Raw genomic sequence first — 25626 nt, forward strand, 5'->3', positions numbered from 1 at the left:
TCTCCAATGCATGAAAGTGAAAAAGTGAAAGTGAAGTCGCTCAGTCGTGTCCGACTCTTAGTGACCCCATGGACTGCAGCCCACCAGGCTCCTCCATCCATGGGATTTTCCAGGCAAGAGTGCTGGAGTGGGATGCCATTGTCTTCTCCAATCAAAATGCTTTACTATGTTTAATTATCAATGGCAACAAATGACAACAAATGTTTAGGTATTCATGGATTTAAGAAAATAGGCTAAAGTTTGATTTTCATAAAATAACTAAAATCATTTTTTTCCCCACAAAATCACCAATACCAGCAACACATATTAACTTTCATACAAATGGTTTCCTGAGTTTATTCATAATAATATGTGCTTTAGGACAATAGATTGTTCAGTCTACCTGGGCAAATCTGCTGTTTTTTCTTTGAGAAAAAAATATTATTACAATAGCCTCTCTTTTTGACAATAAAACCCCCAACTTTATTATTAAATACTATCAAGAACCATCAACTAGAAAGAAAAGCAATATAAAATAATTGTTCATAAATCCATTAGAAATCAAAGTATTAAGTCTCAAAGAAAGGATTTACTTTTATTGGTTAAGAATTTATAGAAACCCCATCAAAAAATGTCCCATTCACATCTGCTTTTGTTGTTCTAGAGTTCTAGCCAAAAATGACATGATTATGCATCCCTACCTGGGTTACTTTTGCAGAATGAAGGTGTAATGTGAAGCTTTCCCTTATAATAAGGTTGCCCACTACTACTGTTGTTAAGCCACTCTCTTTGAATTTTCCAGAAGAAAACTCACAATTATTGGGAAAATCCACTAGCATCTATATCTTTTATACCTTTTCAACTTTCACTGAGTGATGAGGAATTGTGCTGTTTGTTGCTTATTTCTGACCATGTTCCTTTCACGAAAGGAGTGTGTGACACAACCTTTTTGAGAAAACTCATTGAAAAATTATGATCATCTACTTAAAAACTATTGCTTATGTAAAGACAAAGTTATTTTGTGATCATTTTTCATTTTCCAACTTTACTTACTCTAATTCTACTACTACAAAAGCATATATAGAAATGGTATCTCTGTTCTGAAAAGTTACACACCAAAATCACATCTCTAAGTGTGTCATATCAATTTTGATAAGAAGGCATTACAGCACAAACAAGAGGAAAATAAGCCAATATAATGACACAAGTACTTCTAGTAATAAAGCAAAATGAGGAAAGAAAAAGCTGAACTGGGACAAAAAAATCCACAAGATATGATCCCAGTGTCTTTCTAAATAATACCTTCCATGTAATATTAAGACGTTCTTTAATGTCTTTCAACTATTGCAAAAGACATCTTAAAATATGGACACATACTTTTATATATCACACAAACGAAACAGACCTTTGTGTGTGGAATATAGATCACTTACATTATAAAGAGAATTATGTATAGTTTCTTTTATTAAATACTGAAGGTACAAGTCTTCTAGCCTAAACTGTACATTTCAGAGCTCAGTAATCACCCCTCTCTGAACTAAGCAAAATAAAATACAGTAAAACAAGTACACATAAGTAGATCACTTATATTCACTAAAGAAAAGTGTAATATCCTCAAGTTTACATTCATGAGTTCTTTCTGTCAGTAGTTGTAGCAGCAGCAGTAGTAATAATGCTATTTAAAGTAGTAGTAATGGTATTTTCTTCAACAGCACAAAAAAGATTCTTTCAAATTCAATCATTTAGAGAAAACAATATATACTACACAGTGGTTCTGAATCATAAAATTTAATAATAGGACCAATTTGGCCAGACCTTGTTATTATAAATATTATTTTAAAATGTGTTCAAATTTTATGCATATCATTAATATTACTTCCTATTTAAAAAGACAGTTTATCTTCTTGAAGTATAACTATTATGTAGTATTATTTAAAGTTTACTGAAATGCATTATAACTATATCATGTGTGCTAAGCTCACAAGTTCATTACAGTAATATTTCAACTATATAACCATAGGATTAAAGATAAATATGCTACACTGTAATTCAAAGCACAGGGAAATCAAAAAAACAAGAGTGTAGTTCATTATAAAAGGACAGATGATAATTAGATCCAATTGGTTAACCTCAAAGTCAGTTTACTTAACATCAAGGTAGCGCCAACACCATATACTTTACTTTCAAAGGCTTAACTATGACCTATTTAGTAGATTATAATACCAATACAAGACCTTTGGCTAAAATTTCTTCACTTGTACTATAATTCCATTCGATGTAAATTTTACAGAAGCCTTTATTTCTAGATGAGGCCATTTACGGACAATATACAGGTCTGTTGGCACACATTATCTATGATTTAATTCTTCTGTAAAAACTTTGGCATCAACCATATTAGGAATTCACATATGAGCACAAATGATTTTTGTTCTGGCCCCAAACTACTATGTTTACATTTTAGTAACTACAGAGAGTTAAATGAATGGAGTTTACACATAATTACAAGTTTCTACGATACATTTCTTTTTCGCTTTCCTTAAAAAAAAAAAATAAAATAAGACATCTAACCTTTCAGGATCTAATGTTAAAAAATACTGACATTGCTTGGCATTATACTATTATACTTGCAACTTGACTGTTGGTAATGATTCCCCAAGCCATTATTTTACATAACCAGAAATCTGAAAGAAACTGTAGAAGTTAGTATGTAGAGAAGTTGGTAGGACTTTGTAGACACAAATTATATACTTAAATAAATACTTGGACAACATTGAAAAGCAACATAGTATGAAAATTGTGGACCTATATATGTTTTTTTTATCTTACTCCCCCTTAAAAAAAAGGAAGCTTAATCAGAATATTCAAGTAATGTAGTAGAAAACAATGCCTTTGATATATGATTACACAAAAAGCTACACATTTAATCTTTTCTTCATCCAGTTTGGCTGAGGAACCCTAAAACTTTCAAAGGCCAGTTGATGTTCGCTTTTTCATGCTTCGTCGCTGAGCTAAGCTTGAAGCAGCAACAGGCTCTAGGACTGGTTGAAAAGTCTTGTGAGTCAGGGCAGAATATGTGGCGACCACTGCTCCCTAATAATAATGAGAAATATTACAAATTGAATAACAATCTCTGAAGGTAAGAAAACTTCCACATTGTATCATGAAAAATTTAACTACTTTCCCCTAGGAAAGTAATTGAGAATCCATAATATTTATGTTGATGGCCCTTTGATTAACATCTGACTACTTATATATTTTTTATTTCAATAAATATGCTTCTTACAAGTTTTTAAAACTAAAATGTATTATTTTTTCAGTCTTTCAAAACTCATAAAATTTGTTTTTAAATATCTTTTAAAATTTATTTTTCATAGGAATTGTATATATTTAAGGCATAAAACATGTTATCTTGATATACACAGTAAAATGATTACTACAGTCAAGCTAATTAACATATGTCCTCTTGACATAGTTATCATTTTTGTGTGTGATAAGAGTACCTGAAAAACTACTCTTAGCAAATTTCCAGCATTCACTATAGTATTATTTATTACCTGTACTTAACATCAGACTTCATATTAGACCTCTAGGCTTACTCATTCTACATAACTGTAACTTTGTATACCTTGACCAATATCTCCCCATTTCGACCTTCTCCCTGTCTACTGGTAACCACTGTTCTACTCTCTGCTTTCATATATTTGTTTTTTTTAGATTCTACATATAAGACAAATGATGTAGTTTTTTTCTTTCTGTGTCTACATTATTTCACTTAGCATAATGTCTTTGGATTCATGTCTGTTGTGGCAAATGACAAAGGTCTCCTTTTAAAAAGTTGAACAATATTCCATTATGTATACCATATTCCATACATACAATTCCATTATATATAATATATTCCACACATACACACCCCCCACACAATTTATTCTCACATAAATTTGCACTCCCATGATCATTCTAACAATATTCAAAACAGCCAAGATATGAAAACACATCTTAGTGTCCATCAACAGATAAATGGATAAACCACTAAACTTCAAAATCTAGGTTCAATGTCTGTAAGTATGGAAACTTGCACTAATGGCTATTAATTCAGGAACCAATAGGCATCTTTTTTTTTTTTTTCCCATATGAAACTTGAATTTAGTCTGCACCAAGCCCCAGTGTCTCTTAAAGCAAACCAAATGTAATCAAGAAAATTTATGTATCATCAGTAAGGCTGTACATAAAAAAGGCTGTTATTTAAAAAAGTAAGCCAAAACAAAAGAATCTATAAATATACTTAAAAAAATAAAGACACTATAAAGTAATTATATGTGTCATCATTGAATGGCATGCAATGGCATGGCATTTAGAAGATGCTTAAAAGTATGTTGGTTTTACCTTAACAACATGTGATGAACCATTTCTACTTGGCTGATCATCTGGCAACTGATCTCTGTGGGTTATCCATGAGTGTTTTAATACTTGCTCTGTAGTGTACCGCTGCTGTGGGTCCATATGCAGCATATGGGAAAGCAAATCCTAAATTAAAATGAAAAAACATATATATATATATATATATATATATATATATATACACACACACACATATATATATATACACACACATACATATATATAAGAAACTACATACTACATATCATTAAAGGTTTAAGTAAAATACATAATTTCCCATTTCCTTAAAACATGAAAGTATTGATAGTTTTGGAATCTGTTTAATTTGACCTGTCATTAGGGGAAAAAATCCTATTTACTGCATAGTTAACTGTTAAAAGAGAATTTTGAAACATACTTTTAAAAACAAAGCATATACTAATTTATAATTCTAAAATCAAGAAATATCAATTTAGTGAAAATGGAATGTCGTCAGTAAGGGAGAAGGAAAAGGTAAAGCAGCAGGAGCTACACTGGACTTCGCTTGACAGTCAAGCAGATAAAGGAACTATTGATCTTTGCTGGCAGTTTGGGCCCGAAAGTATAAGGTTATCTGTATACAGACACATATTCATAGAAGGGAGTGTCTCATGTTGATAATATACTCAGTAACTGATGGTTTCCTGTATAAAATACTAAAGAAAGCAAAATATAAACACAAGGTTAGCAGCTGACTGTTAGCATAGCAGTGGTCAGAATATCATGTTTTTCATTAAAGTAAATGTGAATATGCTTATTTTCTCTATGCTGTAATATAAACTTCTGTAGTAAAATCTCATAGTAAAATAAAATTTTAACTCTATTAAAAGATATAACATTTAAAATTAAACAATCTCTATCAAGCATCTCTTATAGAAAGGAGAATTAAACTCTCCTTAACAAGCATCTTCTAAAATAGAAACAAAAGCATTTGTTAAACTACTATCAATAGCAGAAGCAGTGAGAAACTAAAAACTATGTAGTAATACCAGAATATGAAGGATAGTGTAACTGATTGAAATTATGTAGAGGAGTAGAACAACCAATCAAAAATCTATTGGAAAAAGAATGTATGAACAGAAATAAATTTAAAAATAATATTAAAAAGAATACAATAGTGAATTATATAAATAAAACAGACAAATGAAAATCATAAAAATGATTAAAGTTCTAAGGACTTCTGATTCTGGCCAAGATGTAAAACTAGGAACTGAATTCACCCCCCCACCTCCACCTGAAACTCAGCTCCTCCAAAAAAAAATACCCATAAAATGTTAAGAAACAACAGTTTTCAAGAGATCAGATATTAGGCAATGAAGAAAGGTAATCCCTAAAAGATGGGAAACAAATCAAGTAAGCCCTATGATTGCTCTAGCTTAGAACCATGAAAAGAGTTTTCAGGATGTCAGGTAGGTAAGGAAAACTCAGGTAAAGTGTGGCAGATTCCCTGTGTTAAAGAGACAGAAGTAAGAATCAGGGGCAGAGAGAAAACCCTTGTGGGGGTCTCTTTCAGCTGTTTTCACTGCAAACCATATGTGGTTAAAAACAACAACAAAAGAAAACAGAAGTCATGGGAAGAAGCATATGCAAGGATTAGAGGGAAATGGGAGTCCATGCAGGGTGAGGGTACCTATTCCCACCAGTCAGACAGGAAAACCTCAAATTCATGAAGTATTTGTTAGAGAAACTGAAAGAAACCTGCTTGAGTTGTAGTGACTATTCCTAGATTAAACACTGCTCTGCTGCTGCTGAGTCACTTCAGTCGTGTCCGACTCTGTGCAATCCCATAGATGGCAGCCAACCAGGCTCCCCCGTCCCTGGGGTTCTCCAGGCAAGAACACTGGAGTGGGTTGCCATTTCCTTCTCCAATGCATGAAAGTGAAAAGAGAAAGTGAAGTCGCTCAGTCGTGTCCAACGCTCAGCAACCCCACGGACTGCAGCCTACCAGGCTCCTCTGCCCATGGGATTTTCCAGGCAAGAGTACTGGAGTGGGGTGCCATTGCCTTCTCTAGTCCTGCCTAAAATATCTTAAAAGGAAAACCCAGAAATAACACATTGTTTCCCCTAATTTAACTGCAGTCCAGAAAACAGTTAAAGATTAGTAATTCAAAAGCATTTAGCACTCACCAAGTTACAGTTCACTATGTTGTGCTTCTTATCCAAAATTATAAGGCATATAAGAGAAGGAAAATAGAACGTGTAATGAAAAGAAAAAAAATCAGTCAAAATTGACCCACAGCTGACATATATGTTCAAAAGTTGAGAGACATAGAAGATATAAAAACATATAAAACAAATGAAAACTAAAATGTGAGACAAAAAAAAAAAAAAATGGACCAAATAAGATTAATGGCAAATTTAATATGGCAGGTAAAAAGATTGGTAAAGACACAGCAATAGACACTATAAAAAAAAGTATAAAACAAAAAAGCAAAAGAGCAGAGCATCAGTGAAAAATTTTCACTGAAAAAGTACACAAACTGAATTTTCACTGAAAAAGTACACAAACTGAATTTTCAACTGAAAAAGTACACAAACGCAATTGGAGTCTCAGAAAGTAAGAGGGAAGAAAAGAATGTTTGAAGAAATAATGCTACTAAAATTACCAAATTTTATGGAAACTATGAAACCACAGATCTAAGAAGCTAAATGAACCTCAAGTACAAGAAATAAGGAAAATTACATCAAGGAACATCAAACCAAATTGCTCAAAACCCAAGACAGAGAAAACTTTAAAAACTGAGAAAAGAAGGCTTGTTACATATAATGAAACAAAGATAAAAATAAAAGCCCAATAGGCTGCCATATGCATCAAGCTGCCCTGAGATATGACCCTGCCCACCAGTGGTGGGGTGCCAGTCCTAGGTTTCCCCAGGTCCTGTAGACAGCCACCCTGGCCCCTGGTCCCACCCACTAGCAAGCCAGTACCAGCTCCAGGACCATTGGGGCTGAACAGCCAGTCATGCCAAGACAACAGTGAGCCATCAACAACCACATGACACGGCCTAGCAGCCAAGTGGGCTGGAAGCCAGCCTGGCTACCAGTATGCCCAGAGTAGGTGGTTTTATAATAAGAGAAGGACCCACAAAGCACACATATGGGTCATGTGTAGGATATATAGCTCTGGTGAATGGAGTGGAGTATGCTGATTGGCACCATAGGCTATCTGCTATGTAATTCCACTTTGTGAAGATGAGCAAACATAACCGACCTACTTAACAAATATAAATAGATACAGAGAACTGGGCAAAATGAGGAGACAAAGGAATATGCTCCAAACCAAAGAACAAGATAAAACTCAGAAGAACTAAACGGAGTAGAGTAGAGGAGAGAAATCTATCCAATAAAGCTTTCAAGGTAGTGATCATAAAAATGCTCAATGAACATGGGAGAGAATAATGGATGAACAGGGCAAGAAGTCTAACAAAGAGTTACAAAATATAAAGAAGAACCAAATGGAACTGAAGAATACAATAACTGGAAAACATAAAACTAGAAGGAACCAAGAGTACATCACATGATACAGAGAAACAGATAAGTGAACTGAAAGATAGAATAATAGAAACCACCTAAGCTGACCAGAGAAAAAGGAATTTAAGAAATGAGGATAACTTTTTGGAACAATACCAAGAGTAATAATATATGCATCATATGGGTCCCAGAATGAGAAGAGAGAAAGGCACAGATAATTTATTTGAAAAAATAATAGCTGAGAATGTCCCCTCCCTGAAAATGGAAATGGACACCCAGCACCAGGAAGCAACAGAGTCCAAAACAAGCTGAACCAGGAGAGACTTTCACCAAGCCTCACAATACCCAAAATGGCAAAATTATAGATGGAGAATCTTAAAAGTGGCAAGAGAAAAGCAACTAGATATACACAAGCGAATTCGTGTAAGACTTTCAGTTGACTTTTCAGCAGACCCTGCAAACCAGGAGTGACACAATATATTTAAAGTGATGAAAGGACAAAACACACAACCAAGACTACTATACCTAGCAAGGCTATCTTCAGATCTGAACTGGAGAGAATGTTTTACATAGAAGCAAGCACTAAAAGAATTCAGTACCACTAGACAGCTCTCCAAGAAATGCTAAAGGGATTTCTCTAAGTAGAAAAGATAAGACCCAAACTAGAAATATAATAATCACAGAAGGTACAATCTCACCAGTAAATGAAAACGTAAAGATTAATCACTTATAAAACTACAAGGAAGGTTAAAAGATAAAAGTGGTAAAATACGCACATAAACTAATTAAGAAATAAAAAACGCATGCAAAATATGATGTTTAAAAACATTAAATGTAAGAGGAGTAAAAATGCAGGGTTTTTAGATGAGTTCAAACTTAAGAGATCATCAACTGAAAACAATCATATATATTGTAAAATATAAATATCATGGTAAGAAAGCAAAAACGTGTAATAAATGACACAAACACATACACAGTGAGAGACAGAGATAGAAATAGAAAGGAATCCAAATATAACACTAATTATAGTCATCAAATCACAAGGGAAGAGAGCAAAAGATGAAGATAAAAGGACAAAAACAACCAGAAAAAAATTGACAAGAGAACAGTGAGTACATACCTACTGATAATTATTTAAAATGTAAGTGTTGCAATCAAAAGACATAGCAAGGGGCTGAATGACTAAAAAACGAGATCCATCTCTAAAAGACTCACTTCAGATGTAAACACTGACAAAAACTTAATGTGAAGGGATTAAAAAAAAGTTATTTTATCCAATTGGGAACAAAAGAAAGCTGGAAATTCCAGAAAGATGGCAGAGGAGCAGGCGGATGTGGAGTACATCTCTCTCCACAGATGCATCAGGAACACACCTTCAGATGCAGAAGATCTCACAGAACACCAGGTGAGAGCAGGCAGGAGTCCCTCACCACTAGAAAGGAATACACAGGTCCACACAAATCTCGGCAGGATGAAGGAAGGAAGGGAAAAAGAGGAGAGTGAGCAGGACTGGACCCGTATCCAGGGGGTGAAGGAACTGAAGCAGGGGTCAGATCCCCACATCAGGGCAATTGTTTGGGACAGAGGAAAAGCATTTGAGGCTGTGGGAGAGTGCAACAGCTGATCTACGACAGTCTGAATGGAGTGAGAACCACACAGACAATCCTTGTTGCAACACTAGATTCCCTGGACAGGGACCCAACTCCCCTGGAACACATGGTAGCGGGGAACTGGGGCATATGGACTGGAAACCAATCCCAGGGCAAAGACTGCTGTTGATTGTGGTGAGAAGGCCTGAGGGGAAGTAAAGGAGGGGATCATAGTGGGGAATGCCTTTGGAGGAAAGCTGGGCAGCCATGGAGGCAAAGTGATACTGCTGAGTAATGTGCAGACAGTGGAGCCATCAATGTAGCCTCTCTTCCCTCATATGCCAGTTCTGGCAGCTGACCAACAAAGACCCCAGAGAGGGTGGCCCTTTAAGTACTTGACAAACTGAGCAATAAAGATCCCAACCCAGGAGATCCTTGAGAGTCTGCTGCACCAAGCAACAGAGAAGGACCAACCAGGGAGGCCCTTGGAATGTCAGCTGCCAGAGGCTAGAAAAAGACTCTAATATTGCCACAGCTGCAGAACCTCAGGCTGCCAGTGTTCCTGCATACTTGGCACTAACAGGGTCCCTGTGATCCAAGTGCAGCACCACCTCCACATCTGGTCCTCACTAGGCAAGTAAGTCCTCCAAGGCAGCCTCAGGAACAAGCTCCTGTGGATGACTCACATGCAGAGGTGGGGATAAAACCACATTGAACCCTGGGGGCAGTATGGCTAAGGAAGAGGATCAAAAACCTTCCCACCAGCTGTACAAACTACAGATGAAATTCACACAATCAACTAGGGCAATGTGAGTTCCCACAGAAGAAAACCACTAGCTCTGGCAGCTGTGGACACTGGAGGCAATAACATACAGTGGTAGGTCCAGATTAGAGTCTGAGCTGTCCCCACAGCAGGCCCAGAGAGCAGCTCATTATCAGAGGATACTCTAGGGATGAGGAGGTGAACTTCGACTCACAGTGAGGGAAAGGACAGTCAGCTGTGAAAAATATTTATTCTTCTTCTTATATTTTGATTTGTTCTATAGTTGGTTCTGGATTTTTTCTTTTTTCTTATCTTTTGCTGTGGCTGTTGATTTTATTTTTACTATTAATTCTATTCAAGCTTTTGAAAACTTTTTTCAATCACACATTTTTTTTTCCATGTAACTTGTTTATTTGATTGTAACCTCACATATTCTCTACGTGCAGTAATCTTTTTTTTTTAATTTTATTTTATTTTTAAACTTTACAATATTGTATTAGTTTTGCCAAATATCAAAATGAATCCGCCACAGGTATACCCGTGTTCCCCATCCTGAACCCTCCTCCCTCCTCCCTCCCCTACCCTCCTCTGGGTCGTCCCAGTGCACCAGCCCCAAGCACCCAGTACCGTGCATCGAACCTGGACTGGCGACTCGTTTCATACATGATATTATACATGTTTCAATGCTATTCTCCCAAATCTCCCCACCCTCTCCCTCTCCCACAGAGTCCATAAGACTGATCTATACATCAGTGTCTCTTTTGCAGTCTCGTACACAGGGTTATTGTTACCATCTTTCTAAATTCCATATATATGTGTTAGTATACTGTATTGGTGTTTTTCTTTCTGGCTTACTTCACTCTGTATAATAGGTTCCAGTTTCATCCATCTCATTAGAACTGATTCAAATGTATTCTTTTTAATGGCTGAGTAATACTCCATTGTGTATATGTACCACAGCTTTCTTATCCATTCATCTGCTGATGGGCATCTAGGTTGCTTCCATGTCCTGGCTATTATAAACAGTGCTGCAATGAACATTGGGGTACATGTGTCTCTTTCCCTTCTGGTTTCCTTTATATACTTCTACTGCTATGTGGCTTTTTGCACTTCTGTGGACTTTTTTTATTCTTTTAAAATTTTTTGTTCTTGTTGTTTTTGTTTGCTTTTCTTATTGTTGATGTAGTTATTCTTATATATATATATATATATATATAAATCTTTTTATACACTTCTATTTAACACAGCTTTTCTACTGTTTTCTTTTCTTCCTTTTAATTCTTTATTTCACCACATTTGTTAGTTTGTTTTGTTTGCTTTATTCCCTAGTTGGCACTCTGCTTTGGTTTTGTTTTCTGGTTTGCATTTTAGTTTTATTTTTAATTGATCAATAACATTTTTGGTTTCCTTTGCTCGGCAGGTCACTCTCTTGTACTTTTTCTTTGGACTGTTTTGGTTTGGTGTGTGTGTGTGTACATGTGTATGTTTTCCTTTGTTTTTGTTATTATTTGTCTGATTTTGTATTTACCATTTGTCTGGGGTTTGTCTTCTGTTTCTTGTTTTTGTGTGTTTGTTTTAATCCCCTTTAATGCCATAACAAACAGATTATGAAATTTTGGTTCCCTAGCCAGAGATCAAGCCTGAGCCTTTGGAGAGGGAGTGCTGTCCACTACACTAGACTACCAGAGAACTCCTGATGCCAGGGAGTATTAATAAGTGAGAACTCCTATGAAGGCCTCCACCTGATAAGACTCGGCATCACCCAAATGCTGGAAGTACGCAGAGCAGGATGCCTCATGCAAACAAGGAAGACAAAAATACAAACTCAATCATCAGCAGACAGGCTTCCCACAAAACCCCCAAAACATAGCCCCTCACACAGCCTTGCTCATGAGAGGGAAAAAAAAAAAAAAAAAAAGCACATCTCCGCCCACCAGAATGCAGGCACAAGTCCCTCCCAACACAAAACCTACCCAAACTACTGGACCAATGTCACCCACTGAAAGCAGAGACCCAAAAGAAGAAGGAATATGACCCTAAAATTTGGGAAAAGGAGAACTCAGAAGAAGTTAGAAATAAAAATGAAAAGACAGAGAAAACTGAAGGAATAAGGGAAAAACTCACAAGACCAAATAAACAGAGGAAACAGGCAAACTACCTGAAAAACAATCCAGAGTGATGATAGTAAAGATGTTCCAGAACCCTGAAAACAGAATGGAGAAAATGCAAAAAACAATTAACACACTTTAACAAGGACCTAGAAGAAATAAAGAATAAACAAACAGAGAGGGACAATAAAATTACTGAAATCAAAACTACTCTAGAAGGATCAACAGCAGAATAACTGAGACAGAAGAATGGATAAGTGAGCTGGAAGACAGAATTGTGGAAGTAACTATGCTGAACAGAAGAATAAAGGTAAAAGAACGAAAGAATCAAAAGAATTGAGGATAGTTTCAGAGACTTCTGTGACAATATTAAATGGACCAACATTCGAATTATAGAGGTCTCAGAAGAAGAAGGGAAAAAGAAAGGGTCAGAAAAAATTTCTGGAGATTATAGTCAAAAACTTCCCTAACATAAGAAAGGAAGAAATGGTCAATCAAATCCAAGAAATACAGAGTCCCATACAGGATAAATACAAGGAAAAACATGTTGAGACACATACTAATCAAACTAACAAAGAAATAATACTAAAGGCAGGAAGGGGAATGCAACAAGCAACATGCAAGGGAAACCCCAAACGATTAACAGCTGATCTTTCAGCAGAAACTCTCGAGGCCAGAAGGAAATGGCAGGATATACTTAAAGTGAAAGTCACTCAGTCCTGTCCGAGTCTTTGTGACCCCATGGACTATACAGTTCATGGTATTCTCCAGGCTAGAATACTGGAGTGGATAGCCTTTCCCTTCTCCAGGGGATCTTCCCAACCCATGGATCTAAACCAGGTCTCCTGCATTGTAGGCGGATTCTTTACAAGCTGAGCCACGAGGGAAGCCCCTCATGGGGCTTAAAGTACTGAAACGGAAGAATCAACAAGCAAGATTATCCAGCAAAGATCTAATTAAAAATTCATGGAAACACCAACAGTTTTACAGACAAGTAAGGGTTAAGAGAAATTAGCACCACCAATCAGCTTTACAACAAATGTGAAAGGGACTTCTATAAGCAGGAAACACAAGAGAAGGAAAAGATATGCAAAAACAAACCAAAATCAATTAAGAAATAGCCAAGAGAAACATACATATCAGTAATTACTTTAAACGTAAATGGATTAAATACTCAAACCAAAAGACACAGACTGGCTGAATGGATATAAAAAAGACCCATATATATGCTGTCTACAAGAGACCCATTTCAGACCTAGAGACACATACAGACTGAAAGTGAGAGGATGGAAACAGATAGTCCATGCAAATGGAAATGAAAAGAAAATTGAAGTGGAAATTCTTATATCAGACACAATAGACTTTAAAATAAAGAATATAAGAGATAAGGAAGGACACTTCATAATGATCAAGATATCAATCCAAGAAGATGTAACAAGTGCAAATATTTATGCACCCAACACAGGAGCATACACTCATCAACACATAAGGAAAACACTAATAGACATAAAAGGGGAGATTGACAGTACCACAATAATAGCCTAGTATTATAGTGGGACTTTAACAACCCACTTAAACCATTTGACAGATCACCAAAACAGAAAAGTAACAAAGGAACACAAGCTTTAAATGACACATTAGACCAGATAGACTTACTAATTTCTTTAGGACATTACATTCAAATGAAAAGAATATACTCTTTTTTCAAGTATACCTGGAACATTCTCCAGGATAGATCACATTTTGTATCACAAGTCAAGCATCAGCAGATTTAAGAAAATTGAAATTATATGAAGCATCTTTTTAGAACACAATGCTATGACACAAAATATTACAGGGAAAAAAAAAAAAAACACTGAAAAAAAAAAAAGGACACACGAGGTTAAGCAATACTTTTTTTTTTTTTTTAATTTATAACAGTGAACAGGCTACTGAAGAAATTTAAAAGGGAAATCACAAACTTCTTAGAAATAAATTACAATGAAAACATGAGGATTCAAAATCTATCAGTTCAGTTCAGTTTAGCCGCTCCATCATGTCCGACTCTTTGTGACCCCTTGGAGTGCAGCACCCAGGCCTCCCTGTCCATCACTGACTCCTGGAGTTTACTCAAACTCATGTCCATTGAGTTGGTGATGCCATAAAACCATCTCATTCTCTGTCGTCCCCTTCTCCTCTTGCCTTCAATCTTTCCCAGCATCAGGGTCTTTTCAAATGAGTCAGTTCTTCACATCAGGTGGCCAAAGTATTGGAGTTTGAGCTTCAGCATCAGTCCTTCCAATGAATATTCATGACTGATTTCCTTTAGGATGGACTGGTTGGATCTCCTTGCAGTCCAATGAATTCTAAAGTCTTCTCCAACACCACAGTTCAAAAGCATCAATTCTTCAGTGCCCAGCTTTCTTTATAATCCAACTCTCACATCCATACATGACTACTGGAAAAACCATAGCTTTGACTACACAGACCAAACCATAGCTTTGACTACACAGACCTTCGTTGGCAAAGTAATGTCTCTGCTATGCTCTTTAGGTTGGTCATAATTTTTTTTTCCAAGGAGCAAGTGTCTTTTACTTTCATGGCTGTAGTCACCATCTGCAGTGATTTTGGCCACCCAAAAATAAAGTCTGTCACTGTTTCCATTGTTTCCCCATCTATTTGCCATGAAGTGATGGGATGAAATGCCATCATCTTAGTTTTCTGAATGTTGGCTTAAAAAAGATAACTTCTTCACTCTCTTCTTTCACTTTCATCAAGAGACTCTTTAGTTCTTCGCTTTCTGCCATAAGGGTGGTGTTATCTGCATATCTGAGGTTACTGATATTTCTCCTGGCAATCTTGATTCCAGGGTGTGCTTCATGCTGCCCAGTGTTTTTCATGATGTACTCTGCATATAAGTTAAAAAAGCACAGCCTTGACATACTCTTTTCCCAATATGGAACCAGTCTGTTGTTTCATGTCCAGTTCTAACTGTTGCTTCCTGACCTGCATACAGATTTCTCAAGATGCAAGTCAGGTGGTCTGGTATTCCCATCTCTTGAAGAATTTTCCAGTTTGTGGTGATCCACACAGTCAAAGGCTTTGGCATAGTCAATAAAGCAGAAATAGATGTTTTTCTGGAACTCTCTTGCTTTTTCGATGATCCAGCAGATGTTGGCAATTTGATCTCTGGTTCCTCTGCCTTTTCTAAATCCAGCTTGAACATCTGGAATTTCATGGTTCATGTACTGTTGAAGCCTGGCTTGGAGAATTTTGAGCATTACTTTGCTAGCGTGTGAGATGAGTGCAATTGTGCAGTAGTTTGAGCATTCTTTGGCATTTCCCTTCTTTGGGACTGGAATGAAAACGGACCTTTTCCAGTCTTGTGGCCACTGCTGAGTTTTCCAAATTTGCTGGCATACTGAGTTTAGCACTTTAACAGCATCATCTTTTAGGATTTGAAATAGCTCAACAGAAATTCCATCACCTCTACTAGCTTTGTTTGTAGTGATGCTTCGTAAGGCCCACTTGACTTCGTTTTCCAGGATCTGGCTCTAGGTGAGTGATCATACCATCGTGATTATCTGGGTCATGATCATCTTTTTTGTATAGTTCTTCTGTGTATTCTTGCCAGCTCTTCTTAATATCTTCTGCTTCTGTTAGGCCGATACCATTTCTGCCCTTTATTGTGCCTATCTTTGCATGAAATGTTCCCTTGGTATCTCTGATTTTCTTGAAGAGATCTCTAGTCTTTCCCATTCTATTGTTTTCCTCTATTTCTTTACACTGATCACTGAGGAAACCTTTCTTATCTCTCCTTGCTATTCTTTGGAACTCTGCATTCAAGTGGGTATATCTTTCCTTTCTCTCCTTTGCTTCTCTTATTTTCACAGCTATTTGTAAGGCCTCCTCAGACAACTATTTTGCCTTTTTGCATTTCTTTTTCTTGGGGATGGTCTTGATATCTGCCTCCTTTTACAATGTCAGGAACCTCCATCCATAGTTCTTCAGGCACTCTATCAGATCTAATCCCTTGAATCTATATTTCACTTCCAGTGTATAACTGTAATGGATTTGATTTAGGTCATACTGGAATGGTTTAGTGGTTTTCCTTACTTTCTTCAATTTAAGTCTGAATTTGGCAGTAAGGACCCAGGAATCAAAATCAAAAGCATAAAATGACAAACCATTAGCTAGACTCATCAAGTAAAAAGGGAGAACAATCAAGTCAACAAAATTAGAGACAAAAAAGAGGTTAATGAGACAACGCAGTCATATAAATGATCATAAGAAATTATTACAAGCAAATATATGCTAATAACATGGACAACCTGGAAGAAATGAAAAGATTCTTAGAAAAGTTCAACTTTCTAAGACTGAACTGGGAAGAAATAGAAACTATGAATAAGCCAATCACAAGCACTGAAAGTGAAACTGTGATAAATAAATCTTCCCCAAAAGAAAAGCCCAGGGCCAGATTGCTTCACAGGTGATTTCTATCAAGCATTAAAGAAGCGCTATCACCTGTTCTGAAACACTTCCAAAAAATTCCAGAGGAAGGCACACTTCCAAACTCATTCTCCAAGGCCACCATCACCCTGGTACCAAAATCAGACAGAGAAATCACATAAAAATAAAATTACAGGCCAATATCACTGATTAACATAGATGCAAAAGAGCTCAACAAAATTCTAGCAAACAGAATTCAATAACACATTATAAAGATCTTACACTATGATTAAATCAGGTTTATCCCAGGGATTCAAGGATTCTTCAAATACAAATCAATCAATGTGATACATCATATTAACAAACTGAAAGATAAAGGCCATAGTAGTATCCCAAAAGACACAGAAAAAGTTTTCAAGAAATTTCAGCACTCATTTATGATTAAAAACTCTTCAAAAATGGGCACAGAAGTAACCTACCTCAACATAATAAAGGTTATATATGATAAACCCACAGCAAACATTATTTCCAATGGTGAAAACTCAAACCATTTCCTCTAATATCAGGAAAAAGAAAAGGGTGCCACTCTCCACTATTAATAACCAAGTTTTAGAAGTCCTCACTAAGGCAATCAGAAAATAATAAAAAATAAAAGGAATCCAGATTGGAAAAGAAGATGTAGAACTCTCCCTGTTTGCAGATGATATGATACTATACATAGAAAAACCTAAAGATACTACCAGAAAATTACTAGAACTAATCAGTGAATTTAGTAAAGCCACAGGATACAAAAGCAATACATAGAAATCACTTGTATACCTATGCACAAAAAGTGAGAAAGGAAATTAAGGAATCAATTCCATTTACCACTGCAACAAAAACAATAAAATACCTAGTAATAAACCTACCTAATGAGGCAAAAGAGCTCTACACAGATTATTACAAGACATTGATGAAAGAAATCAAAGATGACATAAACAGATGGAGAGATATTCCATGTTCCTGGATTGGAAGAATAAATGTTGTGGAAATGACAATACTACCCCATGCAATCTACAGATTCAATGCAATCCCTACCAAACTACCAACAGCATTTTTCACAGACCTAGATGAAAATATTTCACAATTTGTATGGAAACACAAAGACCCCGAATAGCCAAAGGAATCTTAAGAAAGAAGAATGGAGCTGGAGGAATCAACTTTCCTTATTTCAGACTATACTACAAAGTTACAGTCATCAAGACAGTATGGTACTGGCACAAAAACAGAAATAACGACCAGTGGAACAAGACAGAACACCAGGACATAAACCCATGCACCTACAGACAACTTATTTTTGACAAGGGAGCAAGAATATACAATGGATAAGGTAAGATCTCTTCAATACGTGTTGCTGGGTAAACTGGACAACCATGTGATATGAATGATATCAAAATATCAAAAGAATGATATCAGAATCCTTCCTAAGAAGATACACAAAGACAAACTGAAAATGGATTAAAGACCTAAATGTAAGACCAGCCTATCAGACACTCCTAAAGGAGGACATTCTTTAAGGTAGAATAGGCTGTGACATACATCACAGCACGATCTTCTATGATCTACCTCCTAGAGTAATGAAAATGACAACAAAAATAAACAAGTGGAACTGAATTAACCTTAAAAGCTTCAGCACAGCAAAAGAAACTAAACAAAGTGAAAAAGAAAACCCTCAAAATGGGAGAAAATAATTGTAAATGAAACAACTGACAGAGGATTAGTTTTCAAAATATACAAGCAGCTCATGCAGTTCAATACCAGAAAAACAAGAAACCCAATTAAAAAGTGGGCAAAATATGTATACAGACATTTTTCCAAAGAAGACATAAAGATGGCTAATAAAGACATGAAATGATCCTTAACAACTCTCATTATTAGAGAAATGCAAATTAAAACTACAATGAGGTATCACCTCAGACCAGTCAAAATGGCCATCATCAAAAAATCTACAAACAATAAATGCTGGAAAGAGTATGGAGAAAAGAGAACCCTCTTGCATTGTTGGTGGGAGTGTAAACTGATACAGCTGCTAGAAAGGACAGTATGGAGATTCCTTAAAAAACTAGGAATAAAACCATCACCTGACCCAACAATCTTACTACTAGGCATATACCCTGAGAAAACCATAAATGAAAAAGGCACATGTACCCCACTGTTCATTGCAGCACTATTTGCAATAGCTAGGACATGGAAGCAACCCAGATGTCCATCAACAGATGAATGGTAAAGAAGCTGTATCATATATACACAAAGAAATACTACTCAGCCATAAAAAGGAATGCATTTGAGTCAGTTTTAATGAGGCAGACGAAACTAGAGCCTCTTATACAAAGTTAAGTAAGCCGGAAAGAGTAAAATTTTGTATACTAATGCATATATATGGAATTTAGAAAGATGGTACTGATGAACATATTTGAAAAGCAGCAATGGAGATGCAGACTTATAGAACAGATTTGTTGACACAGAGCAGGGAAGGAGAGGGTGGGACAAATGGAGAGAGTAGCAGGGAAACATATACATTATGATACGTAAAATAAATAGCCAGTGGGAATTTGCTGTATGACTCAGGGAGCTCAAATTGGCATGCTGTGATAACCTAGAGGGGTGGAATGGAGGTTCAAGAGAGAGAGGACATATGTATATCTATGGCTGATTCATGTCGATTTATGGCAGAAACCAACACAATATTGTAAAGCAATTATTTAAATTAAAAATAATTAAAACTTCAAAATTAAAAAAAAAGACCTAAGTTCTAATAAGTGCAAAAACTGTACTATTGATGAATCTTTTGAAAACAAAATTAGAAATGTAAAATAACTAGTGCCATTAGCCTCTGAGGGCCTTGAAAATGTAAAAAGTCTTTAAGAACAGGCTAGAGTCCATGGGGTCACAAAGAGTTGGACACAACTTAAACGACTTAGTATACACACACGAAAACAACTATAAAAAAAAAAAACCCATGTGGAGTCTAAACAACATGCACTAAACAACCAAGAGATCATTGAGGGAGTAAAAACATAACTAGAGACAAAGGAAAACAAAAACACAATCAACAATTCATAATCTACGGGCTATAAGGACAGCAGTTAGTAGAGGGAAGTGTATAGTGATCCACGTGTAGAAAAGCAAGCAATAAAAATGGCAAACAATCTACCCATTTAGAAGGATTAGAAAAGGTAGAAATGAACAAATTCTTAGAAAGGTACAACCTTCTGAGACTGAACCAGGAAGAAAAGGAAGAAATAGAAAATATGAAGATATCAATTACATGTGTAGAATCTGTTATTTAAAAACTCTCAACAAAATAGCAGTGATATTTTTCAAAGAACTAGAACAAATGATGGCAGCAGGGGTGTAGCTCAGTGGTAGAGCACATGCTTAGCATACACAAGGCCCCAGGTTCAATTCCCAGCATCTCCATTTAGGAGTTCTCCCTTACTGGGGGCCACTGGAAGAGACATTTAAAAACTCCCAACAAAATGTCCATGGTATTTTTCAAAGAACTAGAACAAATGATACTACTAAAATTAATATGGAATCATAAAAGATCCAGAATTGCCAAAGCAATCCTGAGGAAAAAGAACAAAGCAGGAGGCATAATCAACCTTCTCAGACTTCAGACAATACTACAAAGCTACAGTAATCAAAATATCATGGTACTGGCACAAAAACAGACATACAGATCAGTAGGACAGAACAGAAAGCACAGAAACCAATCCATATACCTATGGAAAATTAATCTTTGACCAAAGAGTTAAGAATATACAGTGGGGCAAAGACAGTCTCCACAGCAAGTGATGTTGGGAAAGCTAGACAGTCGCACATAAATCAATGAAGTTAGAACACACCCTCACACCATACACATATATAAACTCAAAATGGCTTAAAGAATAAATATAAGACAAAACACCATAAAACTCCTTGATGAGAACATAGGCAAAACATTCTATGGCATAAATTGTACCAGTGTTTTCATAGGTCAGTCTCCCAAGGCAACAGAAATAAAAGCAAAATTACATGCATATGACCTAAACAAACTTATAACCTTTTACATAGCAAAGGAAACCCTAAAAAAATTAAAAATAAATAAAAGACAACCTATGGACTGGAAGAAAATATTTGCATATGATGTGGCCCAAAAGGCTTTAATTTCTAAAATATACAAACAGCTCCTACAATTTAGTAACAAAACAAATAACTCAAATGGAAAATGGGAAGAACACCTAAATACAGTGGTTCACAACATTTTTGGCACCAGGGATTGATTTCATGGAAGACAATTTTTCTACAGACGAGGGGTGGGAAGGATGGTTTGGGGATGATTTAAGTGCATTACATTTTTTGGTGCTTTATTTCTAATCTAATGCTGCAGATGATCTGACAGGAGGTACCAGTCCGAGGTCTGGAGGTTGGGCACTCCTGCTTAAATAGAAATTTCTCCAAAGAAGATATGAAGATGGCCAAAAGGCACAAAAAAGATGCTCACCATCACTAATTATTAGATAAATGCAAATCAAAACTATAATGAGGTGTCACCTCAAACCAGTTGGAATTTAAAAGTCTAAAAATAATAAATCCTAGAGAGGGTGTGGAAAAAAGAGAACCCTTATGCTGCTAATGAGAATTTAAATTGGTGTAGCCATGATGGAAAACAGTACAAAGGTACTCAGAAAACTAAAAATAGGGGTGCCATATGATTCAGCAATCCTGGGCAAATACCCAAACAAAAGTATAACTCAAAAAGATACATTCACTTCTATGTTCATAATAGCACTATTTAAAATATCCAAGACAGGGAAGCAACCTAAGTGTCCATCAATAGGTGAATGGGTAAAGAAATAGTGGTATATATACACAGCAAAATATTACTCAGCCATAAAAAGAATGAAATATGCCAACTGCAGCAACATGGATGGTCCTAGAGATTATCATGCTGAGTGAACTAAAGAGAAAGATAAACATCACATGATATCACTTACATGTGGAATCTAAAATAACAAAAGAAATTAACATACCCACGAAAAAGATACGACTCACAAATATAGAGACTTCTGGTTTCCAAAGTAGGTGGGGCAGGGGAGGGAAGGATTGGGAGTTTGGGATTAACAAATGCAAACTACTGTAAACAAAATGGAAAAACAAGGTTCTATACAGCACAGGGAACTTCCTAGGAACTTCGCTGGTGGTCCAGTGGTTGAGAATCTGCTTGCCAATGCATGGGACACAGGTTTGATCTTTGCTCTGGGACAATTCGACATGCCACAGAGCAACTTAATCAACGTGCCACAACTACCGAGCTTATACATTCTAAAGCCTCTGCTCTGCAGCAACAAAAGCCACTGCAAAGAGAAGCCCATGCACCACAACTAGAGAGTAGCCCCCACTCACTGCAACTAGAGAAAGCCTGCATGCAACAATGAAGACCCAGCAGAGCCATAAATAAATATTTTTAAAAATCCTAAAGAGGCTACCAGAAAATAACTAGATCTCATCAATGAATTTGGTAAAGCTGTATAATATAAAATTAATATAAAGAAATCTCTTGCATTCCTATATAATAACAACAGAATATCAGAAAGAGAAATCAAGGAAATAATCTCATTGGCCATCACATGAAAAATAATAAAATATCTAGGAGTAAACCTACCTAAGGAGGCAAAAACCTGTACTCCAATAACTATAAGAAATTGTTGAAAGAAATGGAAGATGACACAAACGGATGGAAGGATATACAACGTTCTTAGAATGAATCAATACTTTGAAAATGACTATACTACCCAAGGCAATCTGTAGAGTCAATGCAATCCATATCAAATTACCAATGGCATTTTTCACAGAACTAGAACAAAAAATTTTTAAATTTGTATGAAAACACAAAAGACCCCGAACAGCTCAAACCATCTTAACGGATCTGAAGCAATAACATGTCCTGACTTCAGGCTATACTACAATGCTATAATCTTCAAAAAACTATGGTATGGGCACAGAAATGGACATATACTGGGTTTGCCAAAAAGTTCCTTGGGATTTTTCCGTAAGATGATTCTAGTTGTACTTAGTTGTTTTTAACTTCACTTGAAACAATTTTATTAGATTGTATTGCACAAGCTTTCATATTACCAAGCTTTAAAAAATTTGGTGAATTTTTTTATAGCCATTTTAATATTGAAGAGGAGAGAAAGAAAAAAAATATTTTTGGCATATTAGGCTTTACACTTTAAAGAATGGTAAAAATGCAACAGAAACTCAAAAAAAAAAAAAGATTGGTGCAGTGTATAGAGATGGTAATGTGATTGAACACATCCAAAGTGGCATGTGAAGTTCTGTGCTGGAGGTTTCTTGCTGGACGATGCCCCACAGTCAGGTAGACCAGTTTAAGTTGATATCAAACAAACTGAGACATTAATTGACAACGAGCAACATTATACCACATGTGAGAGAGCCAACACACTCAAAATATCCAATAAGTGTTGAAAATCACTTGTACAAGCTTGGTTATATTAATTGCCTGACGTTTGGGTTCCACATAAGTTAAATAAATACAAAAAAAAGAGACCCTTCTTGGCCTTATTTCCACATGTGATTCCCTACTGAAACATAATGAAAATGTTGCATTTTAAAAATAAATTGTGACAGGTGATGAAAAGTGGATACTTTACAATAAAGTAGAACAGGAGACTGCGGGGCAAGTGAAATGACCCACCACCAACCATACCAAAGGCCCACTTTCATCCAAAGAAGGTGATGAAGGGAGTCCTCTATTATGAGCTCCTTCCAGAAAACCAAATAATTAATTCCAATAAGTACTGTTTCCAATGAAGCCAAATGAAAATCACCTGTAATCAATCAACAGAAAACATATAATCTTCCATTAGGATAATGAAAGATGCATGCTTCTTTGATGACCAGGCAAAACCCATTATAGTTTGTCTGGGAAGTTCTGATTCATGCCAGAGAAGGCAATGGCACCCCACTCCAGTACTCTTGTCTGGAAAATCCCATGGACGGAGGAGCCTGGTGGGCTGCAGTCCATGGGGTCATGAAAAGTCAGACACGACTGAGCGACTTCACTTTCACTTTTCACTTTCCTGCATTGGAGAAGGAAATGGCAACCTACTCCAGTGTTCTTGCCTGGAGAATCCCAGGGATGGGGGTGCCTGGTGGGCTGCTGTCTATGGGGTCTCACAGAGTCAGACACGACTGAAGCGACGTAGCAGCAGCAGCAGTGGAACAAAGCAATGAATATGTTGTTCAATAAAGTTCTTGGTGAAAATGAAAAATATATCTTTTATTTTTACTTTAAAAATGAAGGAACTTTTTGGCCAATCCAATAATAGATCAATGGAATAAGATAGCCTGGGAATAAACATGCACATCTATGGTTAATTAATCATGACAAGGGAAGCAAGAGTATAGAATGGAGAAAAGACAGTCTCTTTAATAAGTGGTGCTGGGAAAAAAGGACAACGATATTCTTTTCATGTAAAATAACAAAATTAGGACATTTTCAAACAATATATATAAAAATAAACTCAAAATGGATGAAAGATCTAAACGTAAGACTGGATACCATAAAACTCTTTGAGGAAAACAGGCAGAACACTCTTTTACATAAATTGCAGCAATTTTTTTTGGATCTATCTACTAGAGTAATGGAAATAAAACCAAAAATAAACAAATGGGACCTAATGAAACTTAAAAGCTTTTGTACAGCAAAGGAAGACATAAACAAAACAAGAAGACAAACTATGGACTGAGAAGAAAATATCTGCAAATGATGTGACTGGCATGGGATTACTCTCTGAAATAAACAAACAGCTAAATATCAAAAATGCAAACAATGCAATCAGTAAATGGGTGGAATATCTATAGAGACATTTCTCCAAAGGAGACATTCAGATGTCCAACAGGCACATGAAAAGATGATCAATATTGCTAAGTATCAGAGGAAATAAACATCAAAACTATAATGAGGTATCACCTGACACCAGTCAGAACGGTCAACAAAAAGTCTACGAATAATAAATGCTGGAGAGGGTGTGGAGTAAAGGAAACCATCCTACACTGTTGTTGGGAATGTAAACTGATGCAGCCGTAATGGAGAACAGTATGGAGGATTCTCATAAAAACTAACAATTAGTATTGCCATATTATCCAGCAATCCCACTAGTGGGCATATATCAGGAGAAAACCTAATTTGAAAAGATACATTCACCTCAGTGTTCACTACAGCATTATTTAATGTAATAGCCAAGACATGGGAATAACCTAAAGGTCCATTGACAGATGCATGGATATGGATGTTGTGATACACACACACACACACACACACACACACACACACACACACACACATATACACATAATGAAATACTACTCAGCCACGGAAAAGAATGAAATAATGCCATTTGCAGTAACACAGATGGAATGAGAGATTATCATACTAAGTGAAGTAAATCAGACAGAAAAATACAAATATCATATCATTTATGTGTGGAATCTAAAAAATACAAATGAATTTATTTACAAAATAGACTCACAAACATAGAAAACAAACATGGTTACCAAAGGAGAAAGGTTGGGGGGAGGGACCAACTGTGAGTTTTTGAGTAACATATATATACTACTAAATATATATGATTTTTCCAGTAGTCATGTATGGATGTGAGGGATGGACCATAAAGAAAGCTGAGCACCGAAGAATTGATGCTTTTGAACTGTGGTGTTGGAGAATACTCTTGAGAGTCCCTTGGACTGCAAGGAGATCAAACCAGTCAATCCTAAGGGAAATCAGTCCTGAATGTTCATTGGAAGGATGGATGCTGAAGCT

At 36.1% G+C, this 25626-nt stretch overlaps 1 protein-coding gene across 2 annotated transcripts in view; it reads right to left on the bottom strand.

Annotated features, from left to right (window-relative positions):
* Positions 1-306: 306 nt before the first annotated feature.
* Positions 307-25626, bottom strand: part of RPS6KA6 (ribosomal protein S6 kinase A6) — a 223171-nt gene continuing 197851 nt past the window's right edge. For both annotated transcript variants that reach the window (XM_027535019.1, XM_027535018.1), the window contains 2 exons: positions 4366-4506; positions 307-3069 (listed from right to left, as the gene is read on the bottom strand). In XM_027535019.1, the coding sequence (XP_027390820.1) occupies positions 2944-3069; positions 4366-4506 (267 nt within the window). In that variant the 3' untranslated portion in view covers positions 307-2943. The remainder of the gene's footprint in view (positions 3070-4365; positions 4507-25626) is intronic.

This window comes from Bos indicus x Bos taurus, chromosome X (genome assembly GCF_003369695.1).
Source record: "Bos indicus x Bos taurus breed Angus x Brahman F1 hybrid chromosome X, Bos_hybrid_MaternalHap_v2.0, whole genome shotgun sequence".
Lineage (NCBI taxonomy): Eukaryota > Metazoa > Chordata > Mammalia > Artiodactyla > Bovidae > Bos > Bos indicus x Bos taurus.